At 37.5% G+C, this 16,248-nt stretch overlaps 1 protein-coding gene across 1 annotated transcript in view; it reads right to left on the reverse strand.

Moving 5' to 3' along the window:
* Positions 1-15,977, reverse strand: part of CENPI (centromere protein I) — a 62,976-nt gene extending 46,999 nt beyond the window's left edge. The window contains exons 1-5 of the mRNA XM_045803615.2: positions 15,908-15,977; positions 14,334-14,569; positions 13,433-13,570; positions 9,710-9,828; positions 9,316-9,423 (exon numbers count right to left, since the gene is read on the reverse strand). Of these exons, the coding sequence (XP_045659571.1) occupies positions 9,316-9,423; positions 9,710-9,828; positions 13,433-13,570; positions 14,334-14,556 (588 nt within the window). The 5' untranslated portion in view covers positions 14,557-14,569; positions 15,908-15,977. The remainder of the gene's footprint in view (positions 1-9,315; positions 9,424-9,709; positions 9,829-13,432; positions 13,571-14,333; positions 14,570-15,907) is intronic.
* Between the last annotated feature and the right edge of the window lie 271 nt (positions 15,978-16,248).

Here is a 16,248-nt window from a genome sequence, read left to right on the forward strand (position 1 = left end):
TAAGGGAGAGTCAATCACATACTACTCATCATTCATCCACTCCTGTGTACCACAGGGTAAGCAGGAGGGATGAGCATTCCTACTTTCTCTTACTACTTCAAGGTACTACTCTTTCATTCTTGTATACAAAGAGACTTCCTTGACACTTAGTCCAGCCAACCTCACTTCCTCCAACTCACCTATACCCTATCTATTCACTACTAACCTCTTAGTAACTTCCAAAAGTTCACAGAGGACTTAGGCATCTGATCCAGTCTTCCGCTCTAACCCTAATCTCAATAACATGCCAGAGGATTTTAATGTTTGTATCAACAAATCACCTTGGCCTTAGAGCTTATTGACCTTCTCAGATCTAATGACCTGATTACCATTTATAGAAATATTGTATATTAGATACCCTGAGACCCTGCCTGCTTTCTTGCCAATTCAGCAATGTTTTTAAACTTGTATCCAGCTGTTTAAGTACATTTCTTTTTTTTTTAAGATTTTATTTATTTGACAGAGAGACAGCCAGTGAGAGAGGGAACATAGCAGGGGGAGTGTGAGAAGAAGAAGCAGGCTCGTAGCGGAGGAGCCTGATGTGGGGCTCGATCCCAGAATGCTGGGATCACGCCCTGAGCCGAAGGCAGACACTTAATGACTGCACTACCCAGGCGCCCCTGTTTAAGTACATTTCTGAGCTGGCATGAAAGCAAGGAAACTGCAGTTCCCGAAAACAAAGTTTAAGAGGAAACACTGAATACTGAACAAGCGCTCTCCCCAAGATTTCTGCCAAAGCTTAAAAATCTTGAACTTACAGCTTTAATAGCTACAAAGGGGAGGTGGAAGCAGGGTAGGAGATGGTAAAGCTTTGGGCCCACCCTGGGAACAGGGGTGCCTGAGTAGCTCAGTCAGTTAAGTGACTGTCTTCAGCCCAGGGCATGATCCCAGGGTCCTGGGATCAAGCCCTGCTTCGGGCTTGTTTCTCCCTCTCCTCTTGCCCCTCCCCCCCACTTGTGCTCTCTCTTGCTATCTCTCTCCTCAAATAAATCAATAAAATTTTAAAAAACTGGGAACTTCAAGAGCTACACCCTAAGTGTATGTGTGAGAAATAAAAACAAACCCTACTGTGCTGAAGAGGACAGCAAGGAAACAAGGAAACTTGCCTGTCTTGGCCTTGGGTTTGGGTGAAAGGAAAATAAAGCCTCTCCAAAGAATATGCAACCACAAACCAGTCCTATATCGGCCTGCAGTTTGACCTTACACTAGTGGTATGACCTGGAAAGCCTCAAGTGAAGAATTCAGAGTGATTCCAGCTTAGTTAAACTTCCCAGAAAAACCACATATCTGATAAGGGACATGTACCTAAAATACAGAAAGAACACTTAAAACCCATTAATAAAAAGACAACCCAATTAGAAAAATGGCAAAGGACTTGAATAGACACTTCTCCAAAAAAGATATATAAATGGCCAATAAGCACATGAAAAGATGTAACCACTTTACATCCGGTAGGATGGCTGTAGTCAAAAAGTCAGAGAAATAACATGTGTTCATGAGGATGGGATGAAATTGGAAACCTCATACACTGCTAGTGGGAATGGAAAATGGTCCAAACTGTGGAAAACAGTTTGGTGATTCCTCAAAGTTCTAAACATAGACTTGACATACAATACAGCAACTCCACTCCTAGGTATATATCCAAAAGAACTGAAGGCAGGGACTTGGACAGTTACTTGTACGCCAACGTTCACTGCAGCATTATTCATGTTAGCCAAAAGGTGGAAACAACCCAAGAGTCCATCAATGAGTGAACAGATAAACAAAATGTGGTATATACATACAATGGAATAGTATTCAGTCATAAAAAGGAATGGAAATCTGAAACATGCTATAAGTTGGATGAAACCTGAAGACATTATGCTAAGTGAAAAAAGCCAGACACAAAAATTGTATGATTCCATTTCTATGAGGTACCTAGAATAAGCAAATTCAGAGACAGAAAGTAGACTGGTGGTTACCAGGGGCTGGAGGGAGGAGGAATGTGTAGTTACCACTTAATGAGTAGAGTTTCTGTTTAGGGTAATGAAACAATTTTGGAAACAGTAGTGATGCAATTAAGGCCAATGAATTGTACACTTAAAAATAGTTAAAGCAGTAAATTTCAAGTTATGAAAGAATATAACAGGTTAAAAAAAATGAAGCACTGATACGTGTTATAACATGGATGAACCTTGAAAACATTATGCTTGGTAAAACAAGCCAGTCATAAGACCGCATATGATTTCATTTATATGAAATGTCCAGAATAGGCAAATCTCTGAGACAGAAAATAGATTAAAAATAGGCAAATCTTTAAAGACAGAAAACAGATTAGGAGTTATTTAGGAACCCCCGAATAGGAAGATGGGGGAATGATAAAGGGTATGGGGTTTTTGAGGCGATGAAAATGTCCAAAAATTGATTATTCTCATGGTTGCATGTATCTGTGAACATACTGAAAGCCAGTGAACTGTATACCTTGAGTGGGTAGACTGTATCATATGTGAATTATATTTCAATAAAGCTGTTCTTAAAAAGTATCCAGAGAGAAAAGAAATGACATATTACAATTAGACTGACTCAACAACAATGGAAAGGAGCCAGTGGGATAATATTGGCAATGTCCTGAGAGAATTTAACTATTACCCTAGAGTTCCACACACAGCAAAACAAACTTTCAAGAACAAGGGAATTGTAAAGATGTTTTCAGACAAAGACAATTTACTATTAAAAGGTTCTCACTGAAAGAATATTCTAAGGTATATATTTCTACACAGTAAAATGATCTCAGACCGAAGGTTTAAGATGCAAAAATAAATGGTGAGCAAAGATATTGGTAAATATGTGGGCAAATCAAAACAAACATCAACTGTGAAGATAGTAATGATGCCTACTATATGGAGAAGTATGGAGAAGAACAAGCCAGACCCAAAACCAGACAATAGCATATAATCTGGGAGAGCTGTGATCAAAGCTAAAGCATTCTAAGGTCCATGCATCATTTAAGATGAAGGTAAAGATACTGGTTACCTTTAGACTCTAAGAAAAACCATATTAGAAATTAAAACTGAGAAAAATGTAAATGTTTATTAATTCATTAAAAAATAATATACCAATTACATGCTAGCATAAATGACATATTCTATGAAAAGTAACTGTATCTGCCAGAAGAAAAATAGTAAGAAGAGTGACATTGTTGTACCTTTTTACCTTAAATATGCATGTTAAAATAGGTAAATAACACCTAAAAGAACATACACAGAATGTATAACTAACTTCCAAACTAGAATAGGGGGAAAACTACAATCAATCTAAAATGAGAAAAAGAAGGAAAAAAGCAGAAAAAAAGCAGATCATTTAGAAAGCTCAAAATAAGATATTTGAATTTATTCCTATTCTATGAATAATCACTGTATAGGTAAATAAACTAATTCTCCAAGTTAAAGAAAAAATCCTCAAACAGAATTTAAAAGTAAAATCTAGTTATATGCTATTTAAAAGAGGCATCTAAGACATGAGGACAAAAAAAGATTAAATAAAACCCTAAAAGATGGAAATATACCAAACAACTACCAGCCAAAATAAAGCCAGAGCAGCAATGTCAATCTCATACAAAACAGACTAAAACAAAAAGCATTTCTAACAACAAAGAGTTACTCCACGATAACAGGTTTGATTCATCAGAATAAGAAAACTATAATTATGCATACACCTAATAACAGATTCAAAATATATAAAGCAAAAATTGACAGAACTTTCAAGAAAAACTGACAAATCTGCCTTCACAGTGGGAGATTTTCAACATTTTCACTCAGTAATTGGTAGATGGGCAGCAACAACAACAAATCCATAAGGAAACAGAAAACTTCAATTCCAATAACCTTCATTCCCTCACTCTACTTCAACAACTCTCACCCCATGGTCACTCTGAATCTTGTCATCACATTGAACCATATCCTCCTGAAATCTTATACTCCAACGCGACAATTTCCTATTAGTCCAGCTTTTAATCCCACTACATATCTTGACTATCACCAAGGCATCCCAAACCTCAGCCATGTGTGTATGTTCCCAATCTGCCCTCTTGTCTTCACCTTCTTCCTTTTCCTGTCTCAACTCCCTGGTCGATCAACTCAATCACTCTTATGCATCGTTGTCCAACCCTGGAGAAATTGCCTGTCCCTGCATATTAGTAACATCACATATCCATGCTCTCTAACCCCATCTGGGCCTTCAAAACTTCTGTCTTTAATCATCTCCTATTCCCATTTCCATCAGGAGCTATTTCAAAATTTATACTGTCTCCTCAAATATAATATTTAGCTTCGCCTCCTCACTGTTAGCAGAAGACTTTGCCTCCTACTTGAGTGAAAAATTGAAAAAAAAAATCACCAAGACCACTGGGCAGGAATTCCCTCAATTGTGTCCCTTACTAACCCACACATTTATTACCATCAACACCCATCCTTTTTGCTGGTCAGGAGAGGTATCTCTCTTCCTATAGAAAGCAAATTCCTATAATTTTAGCTCTGATTCCTAGTCTTATTTTGCTACCTCTCCTCTATACCGTCACAGAATCCTGTATATACTATCATAGGATTTATCACACTGTACTTATCTTCTCCCCTACTACATTTAAAGATCTTCCAGGTTAAGTCTCTTACTGGGTAGCTTACCTCAGCAAAGTTATTTAACTTTTCCATGCCTCAGTTGTCCCTTCTCTAAAATGGGAATGATATAATTTACCGTAAATCCTGGTTGTAGTCATGTGACCTTGGGTAATTATTTGACTTCTCTGTGCCTCAAGACTCATCTCTAAAAGAGGGATAAAAATGGGGCACCTGGGTGGCTCAGTCGGTTAAGTATCTGCCTTCGGCTCAGGTCATAATTCCAGGGTTCTGGGATTGGGCACCACATTGGGTTCCTTGCTGAGCAGAGAGCCTGTTTCTCCCCTCTCCCTCTGCCTGCCATTCCCCTTGCTTGTGCTCTCTGTCAAATAAATAAATAAAATCCTTTAAAAAATAAAATAAAAGAGGGATAAAAGCATATACTTCGTAAGGCTGTCAAGAGGTTTAAATGGGTTAAAACTTTAATATATTAGGGGCGCCTGGGTGGCACAGCGGTTAAACGTCTGCCTTCGGCTCAGGGCATGATCCTGGCGTTATGGGATCGAGCCCCACATCAGGCTGTTCCGCTATGAGCCTGCTTCTTCCTCTCCCACTCCCCCTGCTTGTGTTCCCTCTCTCGCTGGCTGTCTCTCTATCGAATAAATAAATAAAATCTTTTAAAAAAAACTTTAATAAATTAGTAATAATAAAATAAATATAATATTTAATAAATATTAATAAAATATTTAACTTTTAAGATATTTAAAAATATTAAATATCAATGTTAAGTATATTATTGATAATATTAATATTTAAAATATTTAAAAATAAAAATATTTAATAAAAATAAAGTAATAAAAACAATAAAATAAAATAAAAATAAATAAAACTTAAATAAATTTTATCAGGTGTGTATCTTAACAGCACATTTCACTTTGGCCCAGCCACATTTCCACTGTTTGCTAGTCACATGAGATTAATGTCTATCATACTGGACAGCACAAGTACAGAAAATAGTAGGTGCTCAATAAATATTTTTTAAAAAGTAAGCTCTACGCCCAACATGGGGCTTGAACCCATGACCCCAAGATCAAGAGTCTCATGTTGTACTGACTGAGCCAGCCAGGAGAACCTCAATAAATAATTTTTTGAGGAATATTGATGTCAGAACACAAAGAACTTTCAAAACCCCAGGACCAGAAAAAAAAAAAAAACTTTATATAAGTCTAACTTTTTTTTTTTTACATTTTAACATCTCTGAAAATAGGAATAATCTTATAATTGATGTCATCTGACAGTTTTAATGAAAGTATTCTTTTGTAGTGGTTCATAAGATAATGATGCATCTTACAACTGATGGCATCTTAGAGTTGATAAAATAACTGTGTATAAAGCACCTAGTACCTGGCATATAGGCCTCACATAAATTAACTATTATGTCTTATTCATATTTGTATTCCCAATACTAAATTCAATATCTGGCATAGTATGTAGTTAGTAAATGTTCATTAAGTGAACTTCTACAGGATTCCTTGTGACCTTTGTACATCTTAATCTAAATATATTGTATGCCTTCCAAAATTACCTTCTTCTCACAAACTTCCTTGTATGGTCAAAGATACCATCATTTTGAGCCATGCTGACTTAAAAACCTCAGATCTTTATCTTCTGACCCTTCCCTTAATCCAGTTTAGGGATCAGATCCTGTCAATTCTTTCTTTAAAATTTCCTCCCAAATCTGCCCTTTCAATTTTTCATTCCCACTGCCACCTCCTTAGACTAGGACAGCAATTCTCAAAGTTTTTGGTTTCAAGACTCTTTACATTCTTAAAATTAGAGGATCCCAAAGAGCTTTTGTTTATCTGGATTATATCTATTGATATTCACCATATTAGAAATTAAAACTGAGAAACTTAAAAATGTTTATTAATCCATTAAAAATAATAAACCCATTAGATGCTAACATAAATGACATGTTTTATGAAAAACAACTATATTTTCCCAAAAAATGGCTACAGTGACATAGTTTTACATTTCTAAATTCTATTTAATGTTTTTGACTTAACAGAATACAGCTGGATTCTCTGCTTCAGCACTAAACCTGTTATGTTGTTTTAATTGAAGTACATGAAGAAAATCCAGCCTCACACAGATATGTGTAGTTGGAAAAGAAAGCAATTTTAGTAGCCTTTTCAGAAAACTGTATATTAGTCTTGATAAATGGTAGTCTCTTAAGGGTTAGCTGCAATATGGAATCTGAAACCTTACCAATGAACTCTCTTTGTACTGTTCCATTACGATTCAATGCTATATAAAATTAAAGTCTATTGAAAAAATGTTGAAAAATTAAAGTCTATTGAAAAAGTGTTAAATAAATAAATACATACATATATACATAAAATTCATTGATACATCTTGCATTTTGAATGGATCTTTTACCCATGCATAATTTTATAACATCATACTTGGTCACCTGGAAAATATTGGTTCACTGAGTTATACCAACCTTCCAAATATTGACACATTTCATTATACAATATCTAAAAATCATATTCATTAATAGTGTTACCAATATCATCAGGAAAATTTAAGTATTGGGAAGCTGTCAAGTTCACAGTGGTACATACAAATTTTCCAAACTCATAATTTTCACTTGAAAGCTCAAATCTTATCATTGACAACAAATACTGTAAGTTGTCTTCTTCGAAATGACAGGCTGGCTTTTCATTTTTGAAAAAACATCTGCCAAACACCCATGTCTGGATAACCATAGTTTATATGTCAGTCATTCTTTCAAGTAAAAATGGGATTCCATGAAGAAAGCAGCTAGTTTAGCTCACAACTCAATGACACAAGTGCTTTTCCTGAGGACAACTGCAGTTTAGTATACAGAAGGGATTTATTTGTACTTCCCGCTTTATCACACAGAATATTAAAGACATGTCTCAAAGGCTGAAATTTAATAAAATCAATGAATTAATTTTTACTGCTTCATTTAGGACATTGAGAGAAACTAGCATTTTTTTTTACTATAGAGAAGAATAAAATGACCATTAATACAGTTTGGCTCCACTGCCCCTTGCTAAGGCACCAACAGTTTTATTCACCATTACTTTAGCACCATCAGTGCAAATGTCAACTCAATGAAAATACCAGATAACATCTTGATATTGCTATGAAAATAATTTTGACCTCTCAGAACTCCTGGATCAGGGAGCCTCAAAGGGTCCACAGATCATATTTAAGAACTGCTAGTCTAGGACTTCATCATGTTATACCTGGATTATCATGTTAGTCTCCTAACTACTTTTCCCAACACTAGCCTCTCTCCTTATTCATATTGTTTGGCATTACTAAACACAACTCCCTACAATTTCGCTTTCAACGTGTTCTGCCCAAAATTATCAGTGATTTCCCCATTGGACAGAGGATAAAATTCAAATTGCCTAGCATCAACTTCAAAGACCTCTACAATCTTTCTTCATCCAACTTTTTCAGCCTTACCTTCCACCACTCCCTGACATGACTGTAATTAAGTCAGTCTGATCTACTTAAGGTCTCTGGAAACAAAATTTACACAGCTCACAACTTTGCTTGAAATGTTCCTGTCAGATGAAATATTATTTCCTTTTATCAAATCTCAAATCCTATTCCACCTTCAAGGCCCAGCTCGATGCCCAAATACTTTATTTATGATACTTTTTCTAATCACTGGTTTACAGTGCTCTCTTCCTTCCTGAAATATCACTGCAATTATTATCCTCACATTGTCATATACTGTCTTTGATAATTTAACTCCTGAGTTGTTTATTTAACCTTACATGCTTTCTTTAATCTCGCAATTGGATTATAAATCCCTGGAATACAGAAACTCTCTGCTAAACTTTTTTTTTTTTAAGTAGGCTCCACACCCAGTGTGGAGCCCAACGTGGGGCTAGAACTCACAACCCTGAGATCGAGACCTGACCTGAGATCAAGAGTCAGACACTTAATCAACTAGCTACCCAGGCGCTCCAAAACTTTTGAGTCTTCTACAGCACATAGTACAATGCAACAAACACAGTGAAAACATCAATGTTTAAAAATGAAATCAATGAATGAATTCACCTTCCAGAGGCAAGAGGAATTTGGTTAGATGAATGAGTCACACGGTCTATGAACTACTGATCGTCCTTGAAAGTCTTCCAGGTGGACACTAGATTGATTTCTTGGAGTTATTAATGTTTTCAATGGGAATAATTATGCTATTTAATCAAAATCAGTCCATTGGCATCTCATCAAAAGCAATCCTCTCCTTCTCATTAATTCTGATGAGGTTTTGCAGTGTTAATCAAGAAAATGTAGAGTAAGTGACCCACAGGACCCTGCTGAAGTGGTTTTAAAGGGAAAAGATGGCAATCACTGCTCTAAATGAGCAGAGACTCCAATGTGGAGTCAATTCTATCTGTAACGTTTTTATTTCCTTAAAAGAAAATATAAATCAAATATGGTAAAAATGTTATATTTGTTAATATGAAAGACAGGGGCAAGGGTGTTTGTTATGTTATGCTTTCTACGTTTCTATATGTTTGATGTATTTTAAAATAAGGAAAAATACATTGTGTGGCTCTTTGAAGTGCACACGGTACATCAATATACAAGAGCATACCATTTGATCAATGCATGACGTTGTCCAATTTTTACTTACCAGTGCATCATCTTGCAATGAAGCAAAAAAGAAGCCATAGAGCAAGTTAATTTGATCCTTGTGATCAATGAAGTCAAACATTGCAACCAGCCAACGATAAAAAAGTACCTATTGAGAGACAAAATGCTTATCTTTAGAGAAATATAACTGGCACAGGAGAGAGCTTAATTTCCCACTCAGGGCTGTTTTAGAAGCTTCTAGCACAAAGTAGGATAATAGATTTTATTTCTCAGTAAAAATTTCTGCTTGAGCAAAGTCCCTGCATCAAGCTATATTGTTCTAAAACTACAGCCTTTGCACAAAAGGCTACTGCCATTACTCCGTAAGTGGCTGTTCCTTGCCAGCCCTTAAGTGGTTTTGAAGGACTTATCATCAAACTGTTTAAAAAGATTACCTTGGTGCTACCAGAACACTTGCCAACACAAAGCCAGGAGACGGCCTTAACCACAGAATCTTCTGATATTAGAGTTGTTGGAATCATACACTTCAATATCCGAGTGTTTACAGCACTCCCTAGAAAGCAGACAAACTCCAAATTAAACTACATTTTAGAATCTTGATTGTTCATTTGTTCTATTATTCACTCTTAGTCCTAAAAATCTCACTTTATACTGAAGGCAATAATAAAGTAGTATTTGATATTATCATCATTACAAAACAGTTTCAAACAAAAAAGTAACTTTAAGTTCTAATGTAACTATAAAGCAAATTCTCTGGCTCTATATTTCTATTTAAAAGGATGCCTACAGGGTTTCTTTTGGGGTGATGAAAATGTTTGGGAATTAGAAAATGGTGATGGTTGTACAACTCTGTGAATATGCTTTAAAAAATCCTAAATTGCATGCTTTAAAAGAGTGAATTCTATGGTATGTGAATTATACTTCAAAAAAAGTCTTAGGAAAATTTCAAAGATTTTTTTTTAAGACTTAATTATTTCAGAGAGAGAGAGAGAGAGAGAGAGACAGGGGAGGGGCAGAGGGAGAGGGGAGAGAAATCCTCAAGTTAACTCCTGCTGAGCTCAGAGCCTGACAGAGGACTCAATCCCAAGACCCTGAAATCATGACCTAAGCCAAAACCATAAGTCGGATGCTTAACCGACTGGGCCACCCAGGCACCCCAAGATTATTTTTTATTTTGTTATTATTTTTTAACGGCACAATAGATTCTGACTTATTTAAAACTATTGACAGACATCTTGCATGAGCTGCTTCATTTAAGAATGAATTAGCTAGCAGTAATATTCTATACTGGTCCAATCTTTCCATCATACTCTCTGGGCTTCCATGGTATTCTCCCATCTGGTAATAGAAGTGATGTTGCAAATACCTTTGTATACACCCTATATCAATTTCTGCTTATTAAGGCTTCAAGAATTAAATGTACATCTCATCAATTTTTTTGGTATGTAAACATTGTTTCATTTGCATTATAATGTGATGATCACAACCACTCACTGAAAAAACACTGTTCTCAACTTCTCATGCAAATAGAATTCTCAAAAACATCTTGGATCCATGTGTCTTTAACCACTGTTTTACATGCATTACAGTGTGCTGATCACATCCATTCGCTATAATACTGTTCTCAACGTCTGCAAGTAGCATTCTTAGAAACACCTTATACATGTCTTTAAACACTATTTTATATGTATTACAGCATGATGATCACATCCATTCACTGAAACAGCACTGATCTTAACTTTGCAAGTAGCATTCTCAGAAACATCTTATACACATCTTTTTTTTTCCCCCTGGGGAGAAGACCTCTCTTTATTTTTTTATTTTTAAAATAAAAAGTGTGTAGGGACGCCTGGGTGGCTCAGTAGGTTAAGCGTTTGCCTTTGGCTTAAGTCATGATCCCAGGGTCCTAGGACTGAGTTCCGCATCGGGCTCCCTGCTCAGCGGGGAGAGCCTGCTTCTCCCTCTGCCAGCTGCTTATGCACACTCTCTCTCTCACACAAATAAATAAAATCTTTAAAAAAATAAAAATAAAAAGTGTGTATATTTCAGATGTACAATATGATGATATACATATACATAGTGAAATGATTACTACAGCCACACTAATTTACATATTATCTCCTCACGTTGTTACCATTTTTTGTGTGTGGTGAGGGCACCTGAAATCTATTCTCTTACCAAATTTCCAGTATTCAATACAAATTATGAACTGTAATCATCATGCTGTACATTAGAGCTCAAAATTTATTCATGCTACCTATATTCTCAATTTCTACCCCATCATTCTGTGGAGAAAGAAGGAATCATAAGAATAAAAATTTCTGTATTCCGGGGCGCCTGGGTGGCTCAGTCGTTAAGCGTCTGCCTTCGGCTCAGGGTGTGATCCCCGTGTTCCGGGATCGAGCCCCACATCAGGCTCCTCCACTGGGAGCCTGCTTCTTTCTCTCCCACTCCCCCTGCTTGTGTTCCCTCTCTTGCTGGCTGTCTCTCTCTCTGTCAAATAAATAAATAAAATCTTAAAAAAAAAATTTCTGTATTCCACTATGGCTTCTTGTTTTCATTTTCTTTTCTCCCCCACTCCCATCCCCTAACCCTTCTAAAGTTTAAAACAGTCTGACCACTAACACTTCACACTTGTACCAAATTCAAAGGGTGAATTCAATACAGACTCAATACTTAACTTCCCAGAGACTTTTTAATTTCTAAAGTCTCTAAAGTCCTTTTGTACTTAATTATGACATTTCAAGCACACCTACCCCTGAATATAAATTTCAACTTAGCAAAAGAGCTACAGGTAAAGATTCAGTAGTTACGGAGGATATCACAGAAATAACTAAAAGGAGACAAACAATTAAGGAGGCCATATCTGACATCACCAATTCCAGTTTAATGGAAAAATGAAAAGTTAAAATAGAAAGCCAGAAATTATGTTTTAAATTGTCACAAACAAGTTTCCAAGGCTGAGGCATGCATTTGCCACAAGACGTGGCAAACATCATGAAAACCTTTTAACTATTAATTTCTGAGATATCAAAAAAAGAAATTCCAAAATAGAAAACACTTGTACATGCCATACATGTTTTAAGAGCAGGGAGAGAGAATTCTCAACAGACACTGGTTAGTTAAACATGGGTTCCTGGAAAGATATTAGAACCAAACATCTGAAACCACTTACAAGAAGAGCCAATTTTATCAGGTCAAATTTTACTCTGGAGGAAAACACAGGGAACTAATCAAGTAAAAGTAGAGAATTAAAATACCGAAGAGTCATATTTTGATTTCAGCTAGTAATGTGTTGTTGCTTTAAAACACACACCCCTGCAAAACATGATGCTAGGGTATACACAAAGGAACTCAATATGCAAAGGCCAGGAAATAGTATATAAAGCATCCAGTTTTGATAGATGTCTTCACATTAAAAAAAACAACAACCAGTAGAAAACCCAGTAACTGTATGGGGCAGTATAAACACTAAAAGGGGAGTTAGATCTGGGTTCCCCAGTTCTAGCTCTGACATTAAATGAGCCTCTTTAACCACTCTGGGTCTCAGTTTCCTCGCCTTTAAAATGAGGATGTTCAAGGCCTAAAATACCCCCTGAGTCTGAATTTGGGTGAGAGTAGGTTAAAAGATTCTTCTCAAGCAAAAAGAATACTGGCCAGGTGTTCTTTCTTCCTAAGAACCTCTCCCCCTCCATTTGAAATGCACTTAGAACTAGAAAGGAAGCATTTCCACAAAAGAAAAAGTATCTTGACTAGTAAGGTCATAGACAGTGGAATGGAGACAGTTTCAAAAGGGACTTGCAGAGGTAAGTGAATGAAGCAATGAAGTAGACTAAGTGATCTCTTAAGCTGCCTTATCTACGCTTCTTAAAAGAAATACTAAAAATGACTCCCATGTATTTGGTGACAAGAGTCTATACATTCTATTTGTAAAGACATGTGATAACTAACCATTCTCAGCATATATACACAGAAACTTTGGGTTCATATGGTAGCTTGAACACAGGAAAGGCCCATTTTATAATCTTACCAGATTGGTTTTATGAAGAAAATAGTACAAATAAAGAAATGCAACTGATTCCAATAAACAATCTATTTCAAAGTCTGGAAGGCAAAACTAATAGCAAACTGATGACAAATTTATCCCCTTGACATACCAAATTTGCCACTGAGTGCCACATTTAATAGAATGTCAATTCCTTCTGGAGCTAACCCATTCTTCCAAGCCACATTTTCCACAGTTTTCAAGTGTTTTTCCAAGATTTTATCTTTACTCTGTGAAGTTTTAACGGGACCTAGAAAAAGGAACAATATTAAGTAGTGGGACCTTTAAAATTCTTTCAGTCCTCGACCCCAACAGTTACAACGTGGGATACTTTAAAGAAATAGCTTTTTTTTTTAAGAAGGCCCCACACCCACATGGGGATTGAACTCACAACCCTGATCAAGACCTGTGCTGAGATCGACAGCCAGACATTGAACCAACTGAGCCACTCAGGCGCTCCTGAGCAAACAGCTCTGTTAAAAATGTCTTCCCGAAAACCTTTCAAAGCCTTTAAAATTCTAGAATATTTAACAGCAATAGAGCAATAGCACCTTCAGTGAGGAAAACTGAATCATGCCCTGGCATCTCTGCTCTAAACTAACTAAAAGCACTGAACTTAGACTATAAGCAGATTCAATACCAGGACAGTAGTTCCCAAACTTTGCTGCAAATTGGAATCACCTAGGAAGCCTTTTAAAAATCCTGATGCCCAGACTGCATGCCATGCCAATAAAATCAGAATGTCTAAGAGTGGATCCCAGGCATCAGCGTTTTTTAAAGATTCTCAGATAATCCCAACGTGCAGCAGCCTGGAAACCACCTGCCAAGAATTTTCTTTGTTGTTGTATCCCTAGTACCCAGCATGCTGATATTAGGAAGCACTCAATAAATGCCTATTAAATAAACAAAAGCATGAATGAGCAAAAATATGCTTTCCTTTAAAAATCCGTAAGAAAAAGTCGAGGACATTTTTACAGAAATAGAACTTTCAAAAAGAAAATTATCTGTCTTACCTTTCTCAAAGTATCTCACTGCTATTTGCAGAGCATCTTCTCCTTGATCATCAGCATGTCCATAATCTTCCGCTGGATTGTCTTGTCCATGTTTCAAGCTGTGCTTTGAGTCATTCAGGTCCTCTTTTTCTTCCCCAGCCAAGAGATTAGTCTGATAACTATTACTAACTTGTGAAGTTCTCTTTTGTGCCTGAGAGTACTTAACTCTCTTTTGAGATGACATTATTGCACATGTTCTATACAGAAACAAGTGTCAAGTTACCATTAAACAGGCAAACCATCCCTTTTTACTCCACAAAGACAGGAACCATATCTGCTTTGTATTCCCAACATTTAGTACACAATACCTAGCATACAAACAGTACACACACACACACACACACAAAACCCTGACAACAATCCAGGCAACAAAAAGGTTAACTTTCACAGAAACCTTTGACCTAAGCAGGAATAGGAAGAAACAACTCTCCAGGATAACATTCACCAGCTGAACTGGACTTCTCGCGGAAAAAAACCCAGTACAAGCAACATAGCAAGTTCTCTTAAAATGGCTCTATCACATAATCAAGTCCAAAACGAATCCATCTCATACAATCAATCTTACTTTTTCCATTCACTCCTATTTTTCTCCACACCCCCTCCCCGATTTTGCTTTTAATCTTTTATGCTCTCCACTTGAGTGCTGAGTTAAAATGGCATAGTTCAAAAGTCAAACTGGTGACCAAACTAAGGATTCTCCCAACAGAATCATTCCCCATTAATTAATTCACTTATTCAGTAAATAATTGTTGAACATCATCTATATGCAAAGCACAGTTCTAGTTACTAGGGATAAAAGAACAAAACAGTCAAGGTCTCTGCTCTCCTGAAACTTATGGGGGTAGGGTGGGAAGGAATGTGAGAGGGGAATGATACCATATGATTTGTTTTAAGACCGTTTTAGCAGCAGGGTGGAGAACAGAATGCTAGGGGTCAAGGAGGGAAAACAAACGAATTTTTTAAAAAGTCTTCACGAGTCCAGTAGAAATACGACTGTACTCTGAACTAGGCCTAATATAGCAGTGGAAAAGGTAGAAAATGACTGATACGTTTTGCAGATGGACTGGGAAAGGCCGTGATAAAAGAACTGGATGTAGGGAAAAGGAAAGAGGACTCCAGAAAGACTTTCAAGTTTTGGCTTCAAATGGGAAAAACTGAGGAAACCGTTGGAATGACAGTTAGTCCCACGTCCTTAGAACATATGAGGCCAGAGGAGGAGAGCGATACGCATATCTAACCCAATGGGAGGTTCCGAGTTTCGAGTAGTTTCCTGGGGTCCTAAAAAAGAAGGGCCGGAGAGCAGCTTCTAACCCCATCCAGTTGAACCTTCCCATCGCTTCCCAGGAACCCAGCCCCTCACAGCCTGCCGCAGCAGAGAGCGAACTGGGCCACGACGACCGACCCACTGGACAGATTCCTGAGCTGGGGAAAAACCCGACCCCAGCCACACCTTTCAGGAGAGTCCTGCTCAGAAATCGGGAGATTCCCTCCGCTCTGAGAGCCCCCATTTCGCGCGGTCCTTAAAAGTGCCTCACCTAACACACTCCTCGGTCGCGAAGCCTCGGGAATCCAAACACCGCCTCCCGGATTCAAAAGAACGGGCCCCGCCCCGCGCATGCGCTTCTGCAGAGACCCAGGCTGCTCTAGGCAGAGCTGCGCGCTCTGCTGAAGCCTGATTGGTTGGGTTACACCTCAACGGCGCGAGGAGGCGCGCGCGCGCGCCGACGCTGACGCAGACCCAATCCCGAGAACCTCTTGCCCCGCCCGCCCTGGGCAGAGGACCCGCGAGTTGTGGGTAGTTGCTGCTGGAGCTAGCTGATTGGCTGGTGTTCCCATAATGTTCGCGTTCGTCATTTTGCGTAAAACTCGACAATTA

This window comes from Ursus americanus, chromosome X, assembly GCF_024610735.1.
Source record: "Ursus americanus isolate L20-20 chromosome X, mUrsAme1.1.p, whole genome shotgun sequence".
Lineage (NCBI taxonomy): Eukaryota > Metazoa > Chordata > Mammalia > Carnivora > Ursidae > Ursus > Ursus americanus.